The sequence below is a fragment of the Centruroides sculpturatus genome, unplaced genomic scaffold, assembly GCF_000671375.1.
Source record: "Centruroides sculpturatus isolate CEXI.00-Female unplaced genomic scaffold, Cexi_2.0 scaffold930, whole genome shotgun sequence".
Classification (NCBI taxonomy): domain Eukaryota; kingdom Metazoa; phylum Arthropoda; class Arachnida; order Scorpiones; family Buthidae; genus Centruroides; species Centruroides sculpturatus.
Genome location: NW_019385100.1, coordinates 87835 through 112905, shown reverse-complemented (window position 1 = coordinate 112905; position 25071 = coordinate 87835). Strand labels below are relative to the sequence as shown.

Sequence of the window (25071 nt, the reverse complement as noted above, 5' to 3'; positions counted from 1 at the left end):
ATACAGTTTTAATAACAACCTTAATCAAGGTATGCCTTAATGGAAGATAGTTTTATAGATTCTTATGTATACTTTTGTATATATGTGTCATATACTTCCCTAATATTATAGTTATTTATGAATAAGCTGACGTTACTGGAAAATATCGCGAGTAACTGTTACTGAAACGGAAGTAAGCTGTTACTTCAGTCTATAAGACTTATATACATGGTATGTTTTAGATTTTTATGAATTCTACAAAACTTGTGTTTTTTATATGTATGTTATATTCTTTTTTAATGTTTTAGTTGGCTGAAGAGGGGCTTAAGAGCCCGAAACGTGTAAAATGTTCACACGTATCAACTAAATAAAGATGAGAAAACCCGCCAAGTGTCTTAATTTATAGCACTTTATTGTGTTAGAAGCATAAACAAATTGTAAAGCACGGTTTCATATCATCAAAACAAATAATTATTATTGAAAATATTAATGATAGATTGTTATATTTGAGAAAAACTATAAGTTTTAATTAAATTTTTTTATATTATAAGAAAGAAACTTTATGAAAAATATTTACCTCCTACTGTATATGCTTCATAGTTATAAAATAAGTGATGTGCATTAACAATAATTATTTCTTTGATATTATAAAGCATTTCAACAGTAGGTTCTACAAATGGATTGAGAAGATGTCGAATTTCTTTCAAATTTTCTTCAGCCTGACTATACATTCTTTTAAAATATTCTTCCTGTAAAATAACAAAATTTATATTTCAAAAATTGGTAGCTTTAATAACATTATTTACCATAATTTTATGCAATTTCATTAAAGCTTGAGGCCTCATATAACCTTCATAAATTGCTAGAATGGTAATAAAAAGCTTTTCATAACCCATACTACAGTACCATATACCCTACATCAGTGGTTCTCAAACTTTTTGACTGGCTAGCCAAACTGTAGATAGGTAAGCCACAAATATTTTGTATATTCCAAATATACAAAAAGTAGGTCTATTTCTATCATAATTGATGTGTCAAAAATTTTTACAAGCTGGGTTAATGTGTATTGAGGGCTGGATTTGGCCAGGAGACATTTGGACACCACTGTTCTACATCATTGAACACTTGTCATCATGCAGTGTAGAAGACATCTCAAATATTCTGTTTCTTCCATTTTATTTACATCAGCTCTTCATTAGATGTAATTATAGAAAAGACTGTGACCCTAAGTGGCTCTTCAAACACCAAATTTGAAGAGCCATTTATGGTCAAGATAAATTCATGATGGTTTATCTGTATGTTTCCTGATTATTCATTGCTCTTTCCAATAATTTTCAGATGTTTCAACCCCAAATCCTTTCTCATTTCTTTCCGTTTAATCACTTTTCAGAACTCATAACATTTCTTGCAAATTTTTCCTTAATTTCTAGAATTCTTCATTTAAATAGTGCCTGAACTGTAATTTATGGAATTGAATCAATTACAAACAAAATCTTAGTTTGATTCTATAAATTTCTGCATTTGTTTTAAAAAACATATAAATATTTATAACTTGCTCATCTATATGCTGTATTAAAAAACGCTTTACATCAATTATTACTAAGTATTCTATTAATTAAAACACATTAAATAGTACATAATATATAATATTTTTTAAATTCTATATAACACTTTTTTTGTTAATGTTGTAAATTGGCTGTCTGGAGAATGTTTTTAAAATATAAAAATTACACTAATTTAAATTACCTCTCTTCTTGTAATTTTTCTAAGAGATTTCATAATTTGTTTAATAGGATGATTACGATCTCTTTTAACTGAATGAATTCTAGTTTTCAGTATTTCTATTTTAGAATGAAGCCATCTTCCAAACTTATACAATGATTTTAAATCTACATGGCCTTTTGTTGATATCTTGAATGGAGTTACTAATTTCAGTAAAATTTTCCCACGATTATACACTTTTTCAGGATTTCTCTGTAAATAATAATAATTTGTATTGTAAAAATAAAAAGAATATGTATGTGATTTAGATACAAATTGTTTTTTATAAACAGCAAAGTAAACAATCACAAATAATAATAATTTTTATGCTTATAAGTTTTCCTAATAGAATCAATTTTATAATGATTACATTTTAATAGGCTATTGTATTTTAGTAATTTTAACTATTTTCAATGGCAATCCAAAATATCTAAAGTTATCAAAATGTGATTGCTTCAACTGTTTAGCAAATTTACAGTCAATAAAAAATAAAATTTTAAATTATTCATTTAAAATTAAAAACAAAACTTTACTCTAAATTAAAATACAAGTTTAAAATAGATTTTCATATATCACACTCTTCATTTTAAATACATAATATGCATATAATTTATGATGGCAACCATCTTAACTTCAGTTTTCAGCACTCAGCATCTCACTGTACTAGTAGTGTGCAGTGGCTAACTTAAAACAGAAATAGCTTAACCATCTTTTAACAAAGTGGCTTTAAGTGGTTTTATCAGAAAATAAGCCCAATATGTACAACAAAATAGATTACATTTAACTGCTATGTAAATAATCACAAGAATTATCCAGGAAAATACAAAAATCTGTCTGTCTTTTAGCATGATTACAATATTACAGTACAGTACTGTATTTTATTATCCTATTACATAAGTACGGTATATTAATAGAAGCTATTTGTGAAATTGGTTTTGTTTCATACCCGAATGTTAGTTTGTGTACAAAACTTTTTAACTTTTTTGATTTTCAATTTTGGATTTAACTTTTAAATATGGAGAGCTTTTATTTTTAATATGCAAAGTCAGAATCTCAATTCAGCATCCTCTATTGTGAGTAGAGTGATTGATGCGGGATAATACAGGGCTACAGGGTGTTTCAAAAAGAATCATCCAATTTAAAAATTCATAACTATTCACCTTTTAATCTATTTCGATCAAACAATGTACTGTTAGAAAGAGGAAATTCTCGAGTTTTACGCAATTACTGATTGGAAGCACCACATGCTTTGTTCACCTGTCACTTCCATATTTTCGGGAATCATATATCTTGATATGCTTGAAAACTGGCTTTTCTCACAGTTAAGCACTGATTCAGATGACTTCATTTTCCAGTAGGACAGGGCACCACCACACTGGAGCCTGGAAGTTCAAGAATTTTTTAACACACAGATTCCCCAACAATGGATCAAATGTATGGGACCTAATGATTCAGTTTTACATAACTGGCTTCCTAGGTCACCGGACCTCGTGGTTTGTGATTTTTTCTCATGGGGGATAAAAGACTCTGTTTATGTCCCTCCTCTTCCAGCTACAGTGGTCGAACTGCAAAACCACAAAACAGCAGTGGTGACAGCAGTGGATCCAGACATGCTTGCAAAAATTTAGGACGAATTTCACTACCATTTGGACATATACTAAACATCTAAAGGGTTATTGAACACCTATGATTTAGTATGTAAAAAACTTGGAGATTAGCCTTGTAATATAAAATTAATCTTAAGTATGTATCTTTATTACATTTCATAATATAATCATTTTAAATCAGATGATTCTTTTTGAAATATTATCCCACATCAATCATTCTAAAAGAACTATAAAAGTTTTACTTAAAGATAAAGGAGGAAAAAGAAAAACAAGCTATTATGCAATAAATTTATATATAGATATTTATTTATCTTGTAGCAAATGCTACCTTCCACATCTGAACTGTTGTGACAACAAGCAACAAACCTCAGGTGGTATGCATTATCAGTTCCAAAAACAAGTCCAAACACATCCAGTGAGCATCATTAGTAGTTGTTAGTTGTTAGCCATGACAACCAGACTAATGTATAGATTTTGCAATGAAGACAATAAACTTAGCAGTTGTGTTATAACCTTTGTGTCATTCATTCTATCATGAATATTGACAAAAATAAGACAACAGTAGTAGAACCACTACATTTGGTGAGCCGGACTAGAAACGTAATTCAACTAAGAAGAAGAACAAAATCCACCTTTTGAGAATCTTCATCAGGTATGTTGTTCCTCTTTCCTCAAAACACCTCAGTCGTTGGATCATGGCCAAGACTGATGCAGTAAAAAACCCTCCATACAATTTTCCTGACCCAGTCTTATGGTTTTACATGTGTGAAAGCACATTTGCATTTGTATCCCCAAAGCCAATCATGGAAAGTGCCACAAAGTTCAACTATGTTGTGTCTCATTTACCACCAGAAGTTGTATCAATGGTTAGAGACATTATCATCCCTCCAGACTGTACGAACCTGTACAGTCACATAAAGGTGGAACTTATCAAATGATCTGGAAAATCATCTCAACAGGTGATATGAAAACTATTGGTATGAGAATAGCTATGAGATCACAAATCCTCCAAACTACTACATGTTTTGGCTGTCAGGCAGCAAATTTTCAAATTTTGGATGCAGTTATGCTAGAATTAGTCATACAACACCTTCCAACTTCCATCCAGTCTATCCTAGCTGCCACTACTTCACTCAATGTAGACAAAGCAGCAGAAGTAGCAGACCGCATGATGGAAGTAACCCCAGCAACAATAGCTTCAGTATCACAACCAAAGAAATCCAATACCATAACCAGCAAAATACTAGTTGAAATAGACAAACTCAACAAGTGAATCAATAAACTAATGCAGGCACATCTGGATCACAGTGTCCATTTCCCTTGACTCTCCCGCAACAGTTCAACCTGCCATAGTATCAACAACTATTGCTGATACCACAAATGTTTCAGCACAAAGGCACAAAAATGTACTCCACCATGTAGCTTTTCAACAAACAAGAGTGGTGAAACAAGAGACAACATGCACTTTGCCAGAACAATCTCATTGCCTGTTCATACTAGACAAGAGAACGAACATTAACTTTCTCATCAAGTTCCAACATATCAATCTTTCCAGCCTCTTCATTACAAAAGAAATGCACACCTCAAATGACCTTGATGACAGCAAGCACAACTGCAATTCATGTCTACAATTAGCAAACACTCACTCTCAATTTTGGGTTAAAAAAATTTTTCTCTGGAAATTCCTTATTGGCAACATGTCAATGGCAATAATAGGTACCAATATCTTGTATCATTTCCCTCTGGTACCAAATCTTAGACACAAGTGTCTCACAGATGTTCGGACACAGGTAAACTCTCCAGGCAAATTATTAGAAAACCTTCATCCTTTCCAATAAAGTAACAACTGGCAACTCCATATTTCATAAGATATTGGAAGAATTTCCTGAGATCACCAAACCACCATGTCCTAATCAACCTATGAAACACAACATTGTACATCATATAAAAACCAGCAGTCCACCCATAACTGTGAAACCATTCCTAATACCTGACAGGCTTAAAATCACCAAGGCCAAATTCAACAAGATGATAACTCTCAGCCATATGCAAACATTTAAAAGCAATTACACATCGCTGCTCCACATGGTTACCAAAAAAAACAGTTCAGATTGGCGATCCATGGGTGATTATCATGCCCTAAATGCACAAACCATAAAGGACAGATATGATGTAGATCTGGATTATTTAATTAAATTTATAAATATGAAAAACAACAAACTGCTTTATTGGAACAAACATAACAAAAAAGAAACCTAATGTTTCAAATTCATTACTTCATCTTTAGGGAAAGTTATTGAAAAAAATCTTAAATATTTTCACACACTTGTTAAAGAAGCCCACCTCTTCCTATCATGAAACCATTTAGCTAAACATATTGTTAAGATTAATCATATTTTTGTAGGCTGCGCTTAAGTTGAGCGCCACCTGTGTTTTTTTTTTGTATAAAAATTCCAAGTCGGATGTGTGTAAGCAATAAGCGTTCTCATTGATTAATCCCTCCATTTTTCTTGATTCATTCACGGTTACACGAAAATACAACACATATGCTAATCACCAGAAGTCCAAAAAGAAAAGATATTGAATTTATATAATTTAAGAAATTGAACTTTTATTCATTACTGGTGTATAACTATATAAGAAAACTAATAAAGTCATTAGTTTTCTTTAAACTTTTTGTTTTGAGGGATTGTTTGTTTAAAAACAAAAAAGCTTTTTGTTTTTAAATTCTGTCTGAAATGAATTTAAAAACTTGTTATTTCTTATAAAACTTTAGTACATTTTAAAACAAACATTATGTTTAATGTGTATTTATGATAATTATAAATTATTTTTAAGATTAATGATCAAACACTACTTTTTGATTTAGTTTTCTGGAATTCTTTTAATAATTTTTTACACTTTTATTATTATATTTCAATATTTCTGTACAAAATATTTTTATTTTTATCATTTAATAAAAAGCTGTTTGAGTGTCATAGCAACAACAAAATATAAGTCTATGGTGATTACTTAGATTTTTAATTTTTTTTTTCTTTTAATAGCCTACTTCTAAACATGGGCCAATAAGATTAAAAATGTACTGTTTCTTTAATGCATTTATTTGCTATAAATAAAACAATTTGACTGCTTTTTAAGAAATCTTTACCTTGTAAAGTTCACCAAAATCATCATCTTTCTAAATATTAAAATATAAAATTTTTACCATGAGCATGTGCGTTCCAGTAAGTGAAAATTTTTTTTTATCTCCAGATATATCCACAATCCAATTTGCAGATCTAAGTCCTTCTTCTGGGGATTCAATTGATAATTCTATGTAACGAGAAGCTGTTAGAAGTTTATAATGATATTTTATCTCTGCATTTGGAATGATATCAGTCTAAAAATACATAACAAAATAAAAAGAAAATCAATTTATATTATAAATAATTATAATATTTTAAAAATTTTGTATTTAGAATTACCTGACTCCTTATGCTGTATTTTTTATCATAATAAAATCCTTCAGAGTTTATCCCAGATTTTCCTTCAGCATCTATTCTAAGATTTGGATGATTAAAATTAAATGAGTCCCAACCTTCTGAATTACGTTCCATATGAAATAATTCTAAAAATAAAATGATTTTTAGTAAGAAATATTATGATGAGAAAACACATTCATTCAGACTTCTCATATTCATTGTACAAACATTATATATATAATGCTATTAAGCTTTTATATATGTATATAGAGCTTTAAAATTTTATAGAAAGTAATAATTTTTTGAATTATGAGGATATGAGGATTGTTCTTTTATTTTTACAAAGAGAGTTATAAAATATAATTAGAAATAAATAAGTATTTTTAGAATATTTAAAAGGATATTTTAAAAAAATTATATACATATATATTTAAAATATTCCAAAGATATCTATTTATTTATAATTATATTTTATAATATATTATATAATACAATGCTTAAATATAAGCATTTACCTAACTTTTTAAATTTTGTTAAAATATGTTAATTATTATCCAATTATCATATGTTATTTTTAGTAATATGCTTTACTATTGTATATTATTGAAACATATTAATGATGATTTGATAAAGTTTATCATTTTCTTAATCTAATGTATAATGATGTAGATGTTAAATAGATGTATTAAATAAATTATAAATTTTAACTAGTTTATTGCACATTGGTAGTGATTTACTAAAACAATATGGCAGTTGTTTTTTATTGTCTTGTCTTGATATTCAAAATATTAAAACTAAACTCTTCATTTAACTAGTTTAAATATGATATAGATTTAATTTAATTAATAATCAGATAACAATATGGTACGTTCTTTCAAAACTGTGACAAAATATTTTTATAAATTAAAAATTCATTTGGACTTTATAATATTATTAAAGCTTCTACAGATCAATAATATGCTTAAAAATTTAATAGAGTAATTAAACTTACTTTTAATATTCACATTGAGCATATCCCATTCAGGAGAGTTGGAATTTGCATTGAATTCTAAGTGATAAGCTTTAGTTTCTGGTTTGCATTCAAACAAAAAGTCAGAATCAAAGTTAAAATAGGAGGAAACAAATTTATGCTTAACATCAATATAGTCACAAGTTTCTTTTTCTCCCCAAAGAAAATTCATATGGTATTCAGATCTTTTATCATTTCCACGATAAAGGATATCATTATAACTTATCCATTTATTAATCCAAGTTTGTCTGCTTCCAGTAACAGCTTTGATTTCTCTTCGAAAATTATTGATTGTGTTAAATAGAGTAAATGATAATTCAGAACCTTCTGAATCAAACCTGAAACAAATATTTTATAAATTAACTATTTAAAAATTTATTTTAAATAGTTTATATAAAATATTTTATATAAATGAGTATATAAAATTAAATCTGACCTAATAAAAAAATTCATCTAAAACAATACATTTAATATCCAAAATTTATTAAATTAAAATATTTTATAGATTTTAATTTATATATTGTAAAGAAAAAAAAAATAATAATAACTTGTAAAATATTTATATATCAACTAATTAAATGCTAAATAAAAAATTGTCATTAACATAAATTTAAATAAAGAATTAAAAACTAACAATTTATTTATTTTATATAAACACAACCAAATTTTTCAAAATTCTTTAATTTTTATTTTTTCTAACAATAATAATTATTAATATCAATATTTCATTTACAAAAATAAAAAATTTACTAAATATTTTATTTATTCAAAAATCTATTTATAATTTAATATAGTTAACTTTATTAAAAAATAAGTTAATTCCAATAAAACAATTTTTAAAAATAAATTATAACTTTTAACAAATTTCCAAATTTTTAAAACTCAAAAACTGATGTAAAAACCAAAATAATAAATCAAACTGTATAATTAATGTTATTTATTTATTTTGTTTAATTTAGACAAGATTTAGATACCGTATGTCATTCTAAACAATTTTTCCATTTTATCATTAATATTTTCTCCTCAACTTTAGAAGTTTTATATTTTATAGAATAAGTTACACATTGGACATTCTTTTATTGTATTACTGATAAAATAAATTATTCCATTCAATTCTCTTAAATTTTTCTAATATTTTTTATTGCATAGAATCACTAAATTACTTCATTATATTCAAATACATCTCCTGATTATTTGATTAACAGAAATAACTTCATAATAAATTATTTGCATATTTCTAGTTTTTGATTTTGACATTTTGTTCTCTTATACTTTGATCCATTGGTTGGATTGAAATTTATATATAACATTTGTAAATACATTTCACATTGCCAATTATACAGTTTAATTAGTCCATCTTTAACAATGGTGAAATTTAAATAACACAGATTTTTTTGGCCATCCTTAAGCATGAAGATCCATGCTTAAGGATGTCTTGTTCAACAGTCCACACTTGAGGATAACTCATTAACTAGGCTGAAACATTTGTTATTCAAATTTTACTACTGTTAAAGGTGAATAAATTAATCAAGAAAGGAAGAAATTATCGCAAAGATGTTAATTATGTATAAATATCACTATATTTGCATGTGCTTTCGACGTATTATAAGGCGTCGTCGCATCACTGCCTGCATTGCTGCATTTTTAGACAACACATGTTATTTCTACCAATCACTCCATGACCAAGTCTCAGGAGGCTTCTATGCAATAACAGGGATGTTGCCTCCATACTATAGAAGTCTGGGGTATATTCTATCCCATTAGAAAACATATCTGGCATTTGCACCCACTACATAGGAGCAACAACTAGAATGTTATCTTGCCACATCTCTGAACATCAACATTCCATCAGGACAGGCAGGTGTGACACTGAGCTAGCTAGGATGGTGTTACAACAATAACATACCCAACTGTGGGACCATGTGGCAATGCTCAGGTATTGTGATCAGAGGAGCCTGGTATATGTTTGGGAGGCCTTCCTTACTGTATTATCAAATCCATGCAACTCCCCCATGCTTGAGTTGCCTGCAATGTGGGTCAGCCTGTATAAAAGATTAAAACATCGTCTCTAGCTCCACTCTCAGGGCTTATTCAACACATCATGGTGCATGTGCATTGTCATCATGCACGCACCATTAATTCAAATTCTTTATGTTTTTATTCTAAATTTGGTTTGTTCTAAAGAACTAATGCTATTAGTCTTAATTCAAAATGTTTGTTCGAAAGATTTATTTGAGTTTGTGTTCTGCCTGAGGATGACGCCTTATAATATGTTGAAAGCACTTGCAAATATAGCAATATTTATATGTAATTAACACCTTTGTTATAATTTCTTCCTTTCACGCTTAAACAAAAGATTGACGTGATATCCAACCCTTGAATTCAATTAACTTACAAGGTGAATAAATTAAGTTGAGTAACCACAATGGCTAGATCACCTTTATTAATGCCAGTTATAATCTATTCTGATCATTAATTTTTGTCATTTTCAATATGTTTCACATATTTAGTATCAGAGTTCTGTTGTTCAACAGAAAATTCTTAGATACAAAAACTCATATCTTTACATTCAGATTTTCGTATAAAATTTCAAAATACAAGTTCTCGCAAGTCAACTTTTGAAAAGAACAGCCATTTTCTAAATATCTAATTTTTCTTTTTTCTTATAAAATGTTTCAATTACAATTGCTTATTATTTTTAACAGATTCACAGACATATATAAAAATTTTGAGTTGTGATTCTCAAAATTAATAATGCTAACTTGTCAAAAATTTCTTTTAATATTTTCTAAATTTCACTAAATATTTTCTTTAACTTAGATTATTAAGCATACATATTACTAGTCTAAAATATTTGTATAATTTCAATAAAAATATTCTGTAGTTATTTTTGAATTACATCAAATTATTTTAAATTAACTGGCCAATCAATCAGATTATTTATTTTAAATTCTTTTAAATGATGATTATTAAATGTAGTAATATAAAACTTTTAAAATTTGTTATTAATTCTTATTTTCAATTCCTAAAAACTGATAAAAATATCTTGTAGTAGAAAATTAAAGAATAGCAAAAAAACAAATAAATTATGATCTTTATCTGACATATTGAATTTAACTAAAGAATAGTAGAATAACAGTAAATTATATATTTATAAAAATTAAAAAATATATATATTTATAGAAAATAATGTACAAAACAAAAAAAATGTTACATTGTCATAAATAAAATAATTTACACTAAAAATAAGTGTAAATTATTTTATTTATGAAGATGTATCATTTTTATCTGGAATTTTATCAACTTTAATATTCAAATTAATAAAAATCCAAGTATATTTCATTTTAGAAAATAATGAATTACATTTTCTAAATCTAGAGTTTAAGTTACTTAAATTTTTCTAAAAGTCAAGTTCATCTTTTACTTGCTTTTCTGAATTCTAAAATTATAATCAAATGTTTAATCAATTATTCTAGACATTACTGTTGAATGTCTACAATAAATTCTTAATAATTCTAATGTAAAATATAATACTTCAAATTTATAGATATGCATTAAGTGTTTTTTTTAAAAAGAATCTTTCATACCATTGAACACCACTACCTGTAGGTAACATTTTATATACTCTTAAAATATCTCCCCTAGCATTTAAAGATTCAGTTCCACTTTCAAAAGGAAAGTCTAAAGAAACATCTATATGTGTTTCTATTCCAGGAAACTTTTGATTTTTATCATGAACATAATCAGTTTGACGAAATTTCTCTGGTAATAACTGATCTTCTAATAACTTGTGTGTCATTTTTCCTTCAAATTTGACATCCCATTTCTGAATATCAAAATTATCATTTTGTGATGAATCCCATCTTCCAATCTTAAAAAGTAATTTTTTACATTAATTAAAAAGAATTATCCAAAAGTCTAATATGAAAGTAAAATTTTAAAAAACTATACTCACACAAGATTCTCCATTTTCATTCAATGGAATCATCTTTATTCTTGATAACGTAAGTGTCCATAAGTGTTTAAAATCATTTGAATCTCTTTCAAAATGCATATTCCATGAATATTGTGGAATTTCTATATCAAATGTATGAATATCTCTTTGATGATCTCTGTTTCCACTTTTCCAGCCATTATATGAAACATTCATAAAAGTCTATTTTGAGAATACAATAATATTTAACAAACTATGAATTTATTTTAATTTTTTTCAAGTATAAATTCATAATCATTATTATACTTACTAAACAGTTGCCAGATAATTTTTCTGTTACAGTTGAATTTGTATTAATTTTATAACGACCAGGCATTTGAATTCTGTGAGTAAGTACTTGCAAAGTTCTTTTGGGAGTTTCAATTATACTTACAATGTCATGAATCATTTGCCCATGTCCAATCTTTGACATCTCTAAATTTGTTTCAAACTTTATCCAAGCTTTTTTATCTGATTCCCAAAATGTACTGGGTAGAATATTAGATGGCCAATTCCAGTAGCCTTGCAAACTAAAATTTAAAATTAATTTTTATTTTATTTAAATATGAATGCAATATGTTATTATTATTTACAAGATGCAAACAATAATAAAAACAAAGAATTCTATTTATAATAAATAATCTCACTTTTCAATAGATAAAAGTGCTTCCACTTTTGTTGTATGATTTTGAACATTCATTTTTGATATCCATTGGTAAGTGTTATAAGGAGTTCTCAAATCAATAGTTCTTTCTCGTATTTTAGCTATAAATTCTTTGGTTGCATGCCCTCTTCCTTTTGGTATTATTTTTGATTCTATCTTTTCTTTTAACTAAAATAATAATAATAATTAAAAATACAAAATTAAATGTTTAATTTGTTTATATAATTGTAATCTTAATAGCATCAAGAAATTTTTAATGTAAAAGATTTGATACTGTCCTGAAATTCTGTATAATTTTATTACTTTATACTATTGAAGATTGTTAATATATTAACATTACAAGAATAATAATTTTTTAATATAAATGTTTAAATACATAAAAATTTATTCATATAACAAAATTAAAAATTTTAAATTACTAACATTATAATTCATTTCATATTTCTTATTTTTACTGAAATGTAAAATCCAATAATGCTTTATTCCAGTTTCATCTTCATCTTCATCATTAATTATAGAACGTTTTGCAGATATTGTCAAATCTGGTAATTCTGGTATGATTACTTCAAACTGGCCTTCTTTTGTTTCCATATTAAAGTTAAAATCAACATTTGTTTCCCTAGTATACTTTGTGCCTGAAAAAAATTTTATTAATTATAATTATTTCATAATCTAAATCAGTGTTTCACAAAGTGTTTCCCATGTATATCCTTGGGGTATATGGCAATTTTTAGCTACATACTACTGACAGAATCATCATTAAGAAAAAAATATTTTAGTAACTAATTGTTTTAAAATGTATATATTTTCCAATAAATTATATATATCATACAAGTTCTTCTACTCAATTGCTACATTTGGGTAGTTTACAAACTCTTTTTTGACAAGTCCTTGTCAAAAAAGAGTTTGTACTAAGTAAAAAGAGTAACTTAGTACTTATGAAAATTTAAGGATGAGTACACAGATGTCAAAACTTTGGAAAACACTGATCTAAATTACATGACACTAACCTTGAGCTTTGAATTTTAATTTGAAATCATAAATATTTCTATCATTTGTAGGTGGATTAAATATTTGTAATTTATAATATTGCAAATCTCTGAAATAAAAATATAATATTATGAGAATATATTAAATGACTATTATAATTATAATACATTGTTATACTGTATTCTTGAATATTTGACAATTTATTCAAAAAAGTAAATAAATAAGAAAACTTTAATTTAATATTTTCTATTATTAATTAAAATTCATAAAATTATATAAATACTGTATTATCAAATCCTATTTGAACTGTAAAAATTAGAAATTTTAATTATATTCATTTTACTTTTACATTTTAATATTAAAAATAAAACATCATTAAATGAAATTAATAATTTAACACATCTTTACTTATCATATGGCTGAGCAATAAATTTCTCTTCAATTCTGCCAGTCATAAAAACTGATAGTTTCATTTCATCAGGAATTTTTGGATATGTTTTATAATGACAAAATTTTACACCAAGCAGCTCATTAAAATTCTCAGAAGTACAGCGAGTTTCCTCTTTTCTTTCAAACTTCCTATCAGGAATCTCTTTATATATACCATGTTCAATTTGATGATTTGTACGACTGAAATGATACAAGGAATATTTCACTAAAACTAATATAAGAATACATTATTAAAAATATGCACATAAAAAATATAATAAATTTATTATTACTAAATTAAAAAACTGAATACATAATTCATGATTTACTAAAACAATATGGCAGTTGTTTTTTATTGTCTTGTCTTGATATTCAAAATATTAAAACTAAACTCTTCATTTAACTAGTTTAAATATGATATAGATTTAATTTAATTAATAATCAGATAACAATATGGTACGTTCTTTCAAAACTGTGACAAAATATTTTTATAAATTAAAAATTCATTTGGACTTTATAATATTATTAAAGCTTCTACAGATCAATAATACGCTTAAAAATTTAATAGAGTAATTAAACTTACTTTTAATATTCACATTGAGCATATCCCATTCAGGAGAGTTGGAATTTGCATTGAATTCTAAGTGATAAGCTTTAGTTTCTGGTTTGCATTCAAACAAAAAGTCAGAATCAAAGTTAAAATAGGAGGAAACAAATTTATGCTTAACATCAATATAGTCACAAGTTTCTTTTTCTCCCCAAAGAAAATTCATATGGTATTCAGATCTTTTATCATTTCCACGATAAAGGATATCATTATAACTTATCCATTTATTAATCCAAGTTTGTCTGCTTCCAGTAACAGCTTTGATTTCTCTTCGAAAATTATTGATTGTGTTAAATAGAGTAAATGATAATTCAGAACCTTCTGAATCAAACCTGAAACAAATATTTTATAAATNATACCCAAATAAGATAGTAGAATAATAAACAAAGACAAAAAGAAAGAAAAATTTATGGGGTTGCTTGGCTACTTGCACTGGAGTCAGTATCTCAATACTGACTCTAGTGCAAGTAGTCAAGCAACCCAATACTGACTTCTATTCCCACCAATTGATGTTATGTTTATGTTAAGACCCAGGATTTTAATAAAGAGCATAGGAAATCATGATGCTCCTTACTAAAAATTCCTCCATCTTCCTGATGTCCTTTCTCTCATTAAGTTACTCATGTTTTTTTTTCTTTCAATGACAATCAATAGAAAAAATTTTCTTTTTTTTTCATTTCTCTCCTATACGTCTTCTTCACCAATAGGTGTTCTTCTTTTCTTCTTACATATATGTTTTCATTAAGAAGATATACAAGGTCTGTTCAAAAAGTATCGGACCTTTGGTCGGCAAAAATAAATTTATTGACTTTGAGGTACAAAACCCTAATCCCCTTCAAAGTAGTCTCCTTGGTAATGTATACACTTCTCCCAGCGTTCCTGCCATTGCTGGAAACACTGCTGGAACGCATCTTTTGGAATGGTTATCAGCCGGTCCGTCGCATTTCGCATGATGTCTTCTCTCGACTAAATTTGGGTTCCTTTTAGCGGCATTTTCAGCTTGAGAAATAGCCAAAGGTCACACGGAGCCATGTGGAGAGAGTACGGAGCGTGACGAACCACAGGAGTATTGTGTTTGGCGACGAAAGCCCGAATCAGATGCGCAGAATGGGCGGATGCGTTATCACGATGGAGCTGCCAAGTTTTGATCGACCACAGATCCGGTCGTTTGCGTCGCACTGTATCGGAAAGACGACGAAGGACCTCCTGGTAGTACTCCTTTGCGATGGTTTGGCCTTGTGGTGCGTACTCACGACACACCACCCCACGAGAGTCGAAAAAACTGTCAACATGACCTTTGATATTGCTGCGGACCTGCCGCGCTTTTTTTGGCCTCGAGGATCGTCCCCGAAAGCCTGCTGAATCTTGCGAATGGTTTACACTCGGGTATCGCCAAGGTTTTTGGCAAAATTTGATGTAATATCGCTGCTCACGTTGTTCAGTCATTTTCCAGCTTAGTGAAATCCGACGAGAGCGCACTACATGACCTCACTCATACGCCGATTGCCAACGACTGACGCTTTCTGCAGGCGGGAAAAAATTCAGGGCTGTGCATGACTGTCCCCTCCACAACTCCACCGAAGGAGGCCTCTCTCGCATCATTGGTTTACGCGGAAAAAAATAAGGTCCGATACTTTTTGAACAGACCTTGTATCTAGACAAAAGTCAACTAATCCCAAACACAGAAGTTAAAGAGAAAAAGTAGGAAATACATGCAAAATAATAACAATATTATTTTCATGCTACAGACTAATAGATTTAGTGAAAAATTTTAACTTTTGAAATGTGACAACTATATCACACTAATACTTTTATAACTGTTAGCTATATTGAGTCATCATAATCAAGCATTTTCTAATTTCTGTATTATAACATCTATTTTCAATTATTTCTAATAGAATAACTAATATGTCTGTAGCATAAAATATCTGAATATCAGTTGAAAGAATATTGATTTATAGATGTAGAATGGAATGATACAAGAAATATAAACAAATAGGCAAACAATAGTTCTTTTTTTATGTTATATCATATAAATAGTATGAATTAGTATCAAATAACCTAATGAATAATAAAAAAAACCTTCAAATTCTTTAAATAATGACAAAACCTTATTGAATTTCAACTTAACTAACAATTTTCAGTATTTTTGGGAAATCAAGTCCATTGTCTAGTTGCCAGAAAGTATTTGAGAAACTGTTATTCAAGTGTACTTCAAGGAGGCAAGTTTTTGTTGTCATTATAATGAATAAAACTACAATTCCTTATATAAACTCAATGAACTACAATAAAGTTTCGATTTAAAGTATCACTTTCTCACATATCTTCAGATAATCAAGCTCATCATTAGAAGGAATACTAGCAAACTAGCATTATGACAAAGTAATTTATAAATTTTCATCTACAGTAGATGTTCATTACACCATACTTTTTATGGGTATTTAAGAAAATTAGAAATTGATATCTACAAGAACTAAGTTGAATAGATGTTTAAATAAATACAGTATGTCTACTGTAGACAAATTATTTTAAATTGAATTTTACTTATAAAAAACTCAAAAAATGTAAATCATACAGATCAAACAAAATATATTCATAGAATTTAATGTTTATAGATTAAGTTTCATAATTTTATAACACCATACATCTGAACTTGCACCTTCTCCCTATTATGCACAGTAATGAATCAATCTCTTTGGCTATAAAAATAATGCCATTGTTTTGTTTATTATGAAAATGAGTCAAACAGATTTCAAGGTTGATCAAAGCATTAAAGATAAAGGTATTTTCTGTTTTGAAAATGAACAATTTGTTTGTATGAATTTTCAAAGATAAATTAGCTTGTTCTACTATACAGTTTATCATATCAAAATTTAAATGAATAGGATCAACTAAAAATGCAAAATTTTCTGGTAATAGGAGAGTAATGTCTTTTAGAAAGAAGTGATAAATTGTAAAAGTGGAGAAAAATCTTAAAATAAGTGCCCTAAAGTAAGAGAGCTTCTTGTAACATCAACAGAATAACACTGTTATCCTATTAGTGTTGCACAGGTTAAAAATTTACCTGCCTCATGATGCTGGATACAAAGGAAGAATTCCTAGTAAGAAGCCTATAGACATAATGTAAATAAAAAAAATGATTATAATTTGTTCTTGCCTATTGAGTTTTACAGATAAGTAATACTTAATGACAAGAGCAAGTTTAATTTATTTGGATCAGATAAGAACTGCCATATGTGGCAAAAGCCAAATACAGAACTGAAATCTGAAATCTACAGTGAAGCAGAGAGGACATGTTATGATGTGGGGTGCATGGCATATTCAGAACCTAGAGAAATAGAAATTGACAAAGGTAATTTAAATTAAAGTATGTAGAGATATTGTGATGTATTTAAAAGCAAGTATACAAAGTTGGGGATAAAGGCAAACTACATATTCCAACAACACAATGATCAAAAGCACACAGTACGTTGCAAAGTAATGTTACTATGATTATTGAAAACACCTTCCAATCTCTGGGGCATAAATCCAGTCAAAAATCTATGGACAATTTTGGACAAACAAGTCTAAAGAATCAAGTGTACTTCAAACTCACCATTAACAAATGCATGGAATTGCTTAAGTAGGGATGTTACAAAAAATTCTTGTAGATTCAATGCCTAGATGACTTAAAGCCATAATTTATGCAAATGGACTTCATACCAGTATTAGTTTAGGTATTATCTATATCTGTAAATGAAATAAGTCACCAATAAAACTGTATGAATACTTATTTGATCTGTATGATTTTTCATTTTTTATATTTTTATATAAGTAAAATTTGATTTAAAATAATTTGTTTACAGTAGACATCAGTGGTGTTGGCACTCCCATAAGTAAAAGGAAAAGAAACACTAGTAAATTTTCCAAATATATTTTCCTTATTAAAATTAATTTTTTTATTTATATTGTGTCACGTGTTCTATTTAATTATTTATGAATTAGCAGTCACATAAGGAATTTTATTGAATTCACATTAAAAATTCTTTTATCCATTCAACTGTGCTCCCTCAAGATTAAATCTTAAGTGTGCCACTGGTAGACATTTGTTTTAACAACTGATTACATCTGCTTAGTTCTTGTAATGATTAATTTTTTGTTTCTGAAATACCCATAAAATGTATGATGTACAGATTTTTTTTTACCACTATTTAGGTGAATAGCTATAAATCTACTTAAGTTGTGTAATAAAGCAGTGTTTTAAATTTAACATTTATCATGATATTATTTGAAATCAAGCTATCAAAAGTATCACTAATTTGTATTACAAAATATAAGTAAATACTATTATGATCATTTTAAGCAAGAGATTCACTTATTAAGAAAAGTATAAGACATAATATTTCACATTAGCATTTTAACTTAAAAGTATATTTAATAATATATTTTTTAAGCACTGGTAATTATATAACACTGATTCAATGTTAAAAGAATGAGGCAATGAGCCATAATAGTGTCTGTGCTAATGCCTTTTCTGATGATGATAACAATAATAATAAAACAGCGTGGTAGTATTTTATTCTTTTATTAATTATTTTTTAAATATATTTTTGTATCTTGATAAACCCCAAAAAGTTATTAGTAAGCTATTTCTTTGAGATTATGCATTATACTGTTGTATTTTATATTTATTTATACTTTTTTCACATTAATATATATATATACTTTTTTTACATTAATATATATATATTTTATTTACATAATATTTTTTATTTATACAAAAACAAATAATACTTACTAGAATTCTGTATATTTTTGTTCTTGTTTTGGTTTATGAAATATTATTTCATGTAAATGACGACGATCAGAATGATGAAGAGTAAATACATAACTAAGAGAAGTGTGCATGGATGTATTTGCTTGAACTCCAATTTGTGTCACCATTGGAAAATCAAGAATCATACGATTCTGTAAAGTGAATTCCTCACTAGAAAACAAAATAAATAAAAAGTAAATTATTATTTAAATTTTTAAAATTAAATTTATCAACTTTTAAAGTGTAAAATAATAAATATAATAAAATTTATATATTTGATACTTATTGTTCATATGAATTTGTATAATGGTTATCTTCCCACAGAGACTAGCTTTTTGAATCAACAATAAATATAATAAGATCACAAAATTTTTATTATAGCAGATGATCAGTATTCACAAGCAGAAATATGAAATGCATCATACAATCTAACCTAATATCTGATGAAGCATTTCTCACTAATATTTTTTCTGAAGTATGAATTCAATTGCAAACATACAAATTACATGTTATATACTTATCTCATTTTTTTTATACTGCATTACAAAAAATTCTTACATTCTTACAAATATTTAATAGTAGTTATGCTGTTAATATATAGTTAAGTACAAAGTAAACAAAATATTTATCTTTTATTTTAATTCTTCAAGAAAGTTTTTTTTTCATTTAACACATTAACATTATGAATTTTAATCAATTAAATAAACAAATAAATATGAATTTAATATATTACAATCACTGCCATCAAATTTGATTCAAATTCTTTCAGATATATATATTATATTACTTTTAGCACACTATCCTGGGCTAAATTTGTTTTCAATTTTTTAAATCTCTATACAATTATAAACAACTCAACGAAACCCAATACATTATAATAAAACACCAACAACTGTCATATGACATCAGGCTATATAACAGCTATAATAATAATAAATTACTAATACATTTGACTAAAGAGAGAGGCATTAGGTGCCACCTCATACTAAATTTAATAATTATAATTAAATTAATAATTTTTGATTAAATTGGAAGAAAAGAATCAACCTGAAGTGGGACAAGAAACCACAACTGCAACTTACTGTGCAGATGCATTGCCAATTATGCTACCCTGATCTCCACTCCAATTTCCTCTTCCAGTATATATAACAATACAGTAGAGTCCCGTATGTCTAGCCGGAAAGGCAATCTGTAAGTTGTTTGCACCAATTACTGTTTTCTTTTGTAAGTGCAATGCTAATCAGGATTGTGATCCCAAACTCTACCTCCACTTTCTACCTCTTTTTCCCCTCTTCTATCCCTATCCCATTACCTCCCATTCCCCACTCTACCCCTCACTCATCCCTCTATAACCTTCCCTTTTCACATGGCTAAGTCCAACTAGGACAGCTATCTCAACTTTACTTTCAAGTCAAGTAGAGTCCCGCTAGTCTGAATACCACTAATCCAAATGTCTGCCTAATCCAAACATGTTTCAGTCAACAGAGAAAAAATTTTTTAACTTGCAAAATATACATATTTTTTTTTTGCAGTTAAATTTAAATGGTATTAATGGTTCAAAAACATTTAGAATCCCACAGAAAAAGAAAAAAGTTGTATTTTATTTTAGTACTGTATTAATACTGTACAAAATTAATAAATCAGTGTTTGACATGGCCTATTAAAACAGCAGATCTATACAGTACTTACACACAAAAACAGAAACAAAAATCATTTTTCAGAAATAACAGTCTGTTAGTTTCTTTTGATGTAATGATGAAAGTCGATTAGAAGGTGCTATGTTTTGCCACCGCCTCATAAACATGCAGTCTGCAGGTGAAGCACTGGGATGTTGTTCCAAGTAGCATAAAGTCAAGGGCTAGTGCCGCATCTGAATGTGGCACAAGTTGGTCCGCAGTACCGGGTTTGTCATCATTCTCTCTTTTATTGCTTGCTTCTGCATTATTTCAATTATTTGGCTAATCCAAACAGTGCTCAGTCCCAATTAGTTCAGACTAGCAGGATTCTATTGTATTATGTTATATTAAATTGTTATATATAACGTTGTTATATATACTTTTTTTTTTTAACTCTTTCTGCCCTAGAGCCTTTTTTAGCAAGCCTATTATGGGTTCAGCCAGACCCACAATAGGGCGGCTGGGTGATGAGGGACAGGACCTGACATATCCTGACAGACCACCCCCAAAAAATTCTGGGAAGTTTATGACCCATTCAGATTTGATCCTGGGTCTCCCAGAGCAATAGGCTGCCACCTTAACCACTCGGCCATCTGGCCTGTTATATATACTGGAAGAGTAGATCAAACCAGAAATCCAGGTAGCATAATTGGCAATGCATCCACATGGTAAGCAGTAGCAGGTTTGTGTCCCACTCCGGGTCAATTCTTTTCTCTCAGTTTAATCTAAAATTATTTAATTTAATTATAATTATTAAATTTAATATGAAATGGCATCTAATGTCTCCCTCTAGGATAAAATTTATTAGTAATTTATTATTATTATAGCCATTATATAGCCTGATGTCATATGGCAGTTGTTGGTGCTTTATTAAATCTCTATAGCATATGGAGAATTTTATATGTAAAATTACTTACCTATACAGAATGTGAAAATTTTCAGTTCGTTCTCCTGGACTAACATTGGCATCAATTTTTACACGAGGAGATATAATATAAGTGCAGTTAGTTGTCCAATTGAGTGGTAATCCCATCATTGTTGGTACTAAATGATAAGCTTCAATTAATCTTAAAGGACGTGTAATGTTATATGTTATACCCTTATGCAAGGATTGCACAATATCTTGATTAGCCATCCATTGATACTGCTTGGCAAAATAGGAGAATATACTGTTAAGTGAAACGAAACCCAGTTCATTACCTTAAAAAATAAAATGAATTGATAATAAACTTTTATAATAATTTTAAAAGAAAACATAATTTTTATATAAATATAAAAATATCTAATGTAAAGTATCTAATCTAATCTAAAGTAATGTAGACAGTATTATTTATTCACAATAACATTAGAAAAAATCTTATAGTTATTATTAGGGATATACTGAATATTGATGCTAATATTATAATTGTCAACTATCAACGATGTTTTAGTACTGGAAAATTATATAAAATAATCAGTTTATTATCAAATATTATTAATAAAAGTAAAAAAATATATTATATTGAATATAAAGTCCATGAGAATTGTAATTTTCATTTATCATATAATAAATTTAAAAAATATTCAATAAAAATATTGATCAATTATTTATATCTTTGATTTCATTTAAAATATTTTGAATGATAATCATTTGATGTTAAAAATAATTTTATAATTTCAAGGGATTTTACATTAATCATTTTAGTAATTGAGAAAATAAAAAAAAATTAGCAATATATTATCTTAATGGCATCAAATTATTTTCATTACATTTAAAATAGTGAAAAATAACATAAATTATAACACAAAATTGCAATTATTTTTAGTCAATTATTTTTATACTGTTACTTTTTGCCATAGTTTTAATTAATTGTATTTATTTCAGAAATCATATAATTCCTAAATCGAAATTGAAATGAAAAAGTATGGCTTTTTTATTTTTGAATCTTTCCACCTGAGCACTAAAGCTGCTAGAGAACACAGAATGACAGATTTACCATTCTGTGTTGTCATCAATGCCTTTATGATTGTTCTGTGCAATCACCAGACTCATTTGTTGAAGATCTGGGGTGACTGCACCTATCACCCCAGATCTCCAACAAATTCAAAATTTGGTTGCCTTTGCTCTCATTAAAGCCAATCAATTGCAAGATTCACAATACATAGTACATATATTTGTTGCACATGTTTTTTTGTCTTAAAAAATTGAGGAAAATTTAACTTTAAATGTTTACAATGGCCCAAATAGGGATGTCCAAGTGGTGAGGGACAGATTGTTTTATATTTTATTACAAAATGGTGTCAGCTGGCAACTTACACAAGTCTTGACATGTCTAAGATAGATCACCAATAAAAGTTTCCGGGCTTTTTGCCCATTTGAATTCAATCCAAGTCCCAAGAGTAGTAGAAATATGATTTAACCACTCAGTCATTCAGCTGTCAAAGAAAGTAAGACTAACAAGTAAATGATTTTCTTTCAATACCGACAATTTTTTTTTCTACATAATAATTTCTCCATCTGTCAGGAGATTATATACATTCTGAGGGTTTTGCAGCTCTCTCAACAGTTTCAAAATTGTGTTTAGATCTTCAGTTACACAGCTGATAAACTGTAAACAATTTTCTCTATTGCTGTTACATGCATATATAGTCATTACAAATGCAATTAAATACAGAAAAACTATTCTAACACAAAGAGCAAAAGGTGCATTTGATACACATGTCATTAACTGAGCTATTATCTATTAGTAAATTACTGTTATTTATCACTGTCAACAAATATTGATATTCAACATTGTCAATAAAAGTCAATATTTTATTGGTTTTGAAATTTTGACATTCTAAACTTTAAAATTTATCAGTTTGAGTTTCATATATAAGTTTTTGGCACAGTATGGGCATTAATCTATAAGGGACAGGTAGGACAAATCCCCCAATTCTTTGTATTGGTAAATTTTCCCCTCCCAATATATTTTTTATTTTTATACCATACTATAAAAATTAGGAATAGAAATGGGTACTGTACACAATAGATACATGTATTTTTATAGCTATTCAAATCTGACAATGAGAAATTATTCTTACTCATTGTAATTGGCCAATCCTTTCCAATATACATAAAAATCAACTCTGACAGGACACAGCACAGATGGTGAGCAATTCAGAAAAACAATCATCCTATTTTTCTCAGCCCAATAATGCAGCCTTTTTCAAACCCCATCAGTTGTGCATAATGTATTTGTTTGTTTTGCACAGCTAGATGTTGTGTTCAAAAACCTCCAAACAACAGGAACACAGAAAATTCTGAACATGGTAACCCTTTCAAGCTTTTTATAGCCAAAAGTTGCTATTCCAGTATGCTTACTGGAATAAAAATTTAAAGGCATTCTGGTGGTAATACCTGGTGTACAATCAAACCACAATTGTAATCATTTACATTTCTATCCAAGATATAATCATATGTCAAGTTTTGCAATAATCAGATGATTCTATTTAGGTATGTAACAATGTCTATATATTAATTTGTTGTTTAGTAGCAATTGAAATAAAAAAGCAAAAATGCTTTATTGAAATATAACATGAAAACATTCTATCTCTCTCCCTACTGAAAAATTCTCTCATTTGTCAAGTGTAATACACAAGTATGAATAGTGATTTTTTTGGATTTTAACTTTCTCTTATGATATCTGAATTAGTGAACAGCTATATATGTATTTATTATAATTAGACAATTATAAACTTTATATTTTTTTTAATATTTTACAATACAATATTTATTACAAAGAAACATAACACATAAATGACATTTTAAGTTTACTCACCAAACATCTTGAAATATATTTCTAATGATGGTTTTTGTTTTGCATTCACTTCAAGAAATTGTATGACCAATTTCCTTAAATTTTCTGCAACTTTTTGGTCAGGATACACAAAAGATAATCTCTCACTCCCATAACTAGATACTATAGGAATAAGTCCTTTTATGCCTAATTTCTGGACAATTTCAACAAAATTGTTTACCAACCAGCGTGCATAATTTATATCTATATCAGCAAGCTGTCTCCTTAACCAAATTCCAAATTCTTCCCAATCTATTGCAAAATAGAAAAGTTTTAAAACTAAATACTTCATATTTTAATCA

The 25071-nt window shown here is 27.9% G+C and overlaps 1 protein-coding gene and 1 pseudogene across 1 annotated transcript in view; one reads left to right on the top strand and one right to left on the bottom strand.

Annotated features, from left to right (window-relative positions):
• Positions 1-25071, bottom strand: part of LOC111634678 — a 61586-nt gene that overhangs the window by 35060 nt on the left and 1455 nt on the right. Inside the window, exons 4-18 of the mRNA XM_023379514.1 lie at positions 24752-25021; positions 21869-22151; positions 19258-19446; positions 13853-14074; positions 13465-13553; positions 12878-13089; positions 12438-12622; positions 12062-12320; positions 11773-11973; positions 11405-11688; positions 7800-8155; positions 6812-6954; positions 6553-6726; positions 1726-1953; positions 557-728 (exon numbers count right to left, since the gene is read on the bottom strand). Coding sequence (XP_023235282.1) covers positions 557-728; positions 1726-1953; positions 6553-6726; positions 6812-6954; positions 7800-8155; positions 11405-11688; positions 11773-11973; positions 12062-12320; positions 12438-12622; positions 12878-13089; positions 13465-13553; positions 13853-14074; positions 19258-19446; positions 21869-22151; positions 24752-25021 — 3267 coding nt within the window. The remainder of the gene's footprint in view (positions 1-556; positions 729-1725; positions 1954-6552; positions 6727-6811; positions 6955-7799; positions 8156-11404; positions 11689-11772; positions 11974-12061; positions 12321-12437; positions 12623-12877; positions 13090-13464; positions 13554-13852; positions 14075-19257; positions 19447-21868; positions 22152-24751; positions 25022-25071) is intronic.
• LOC111634679 lies at positions 2349-5693 on the top strand (annotated as a pseudogene).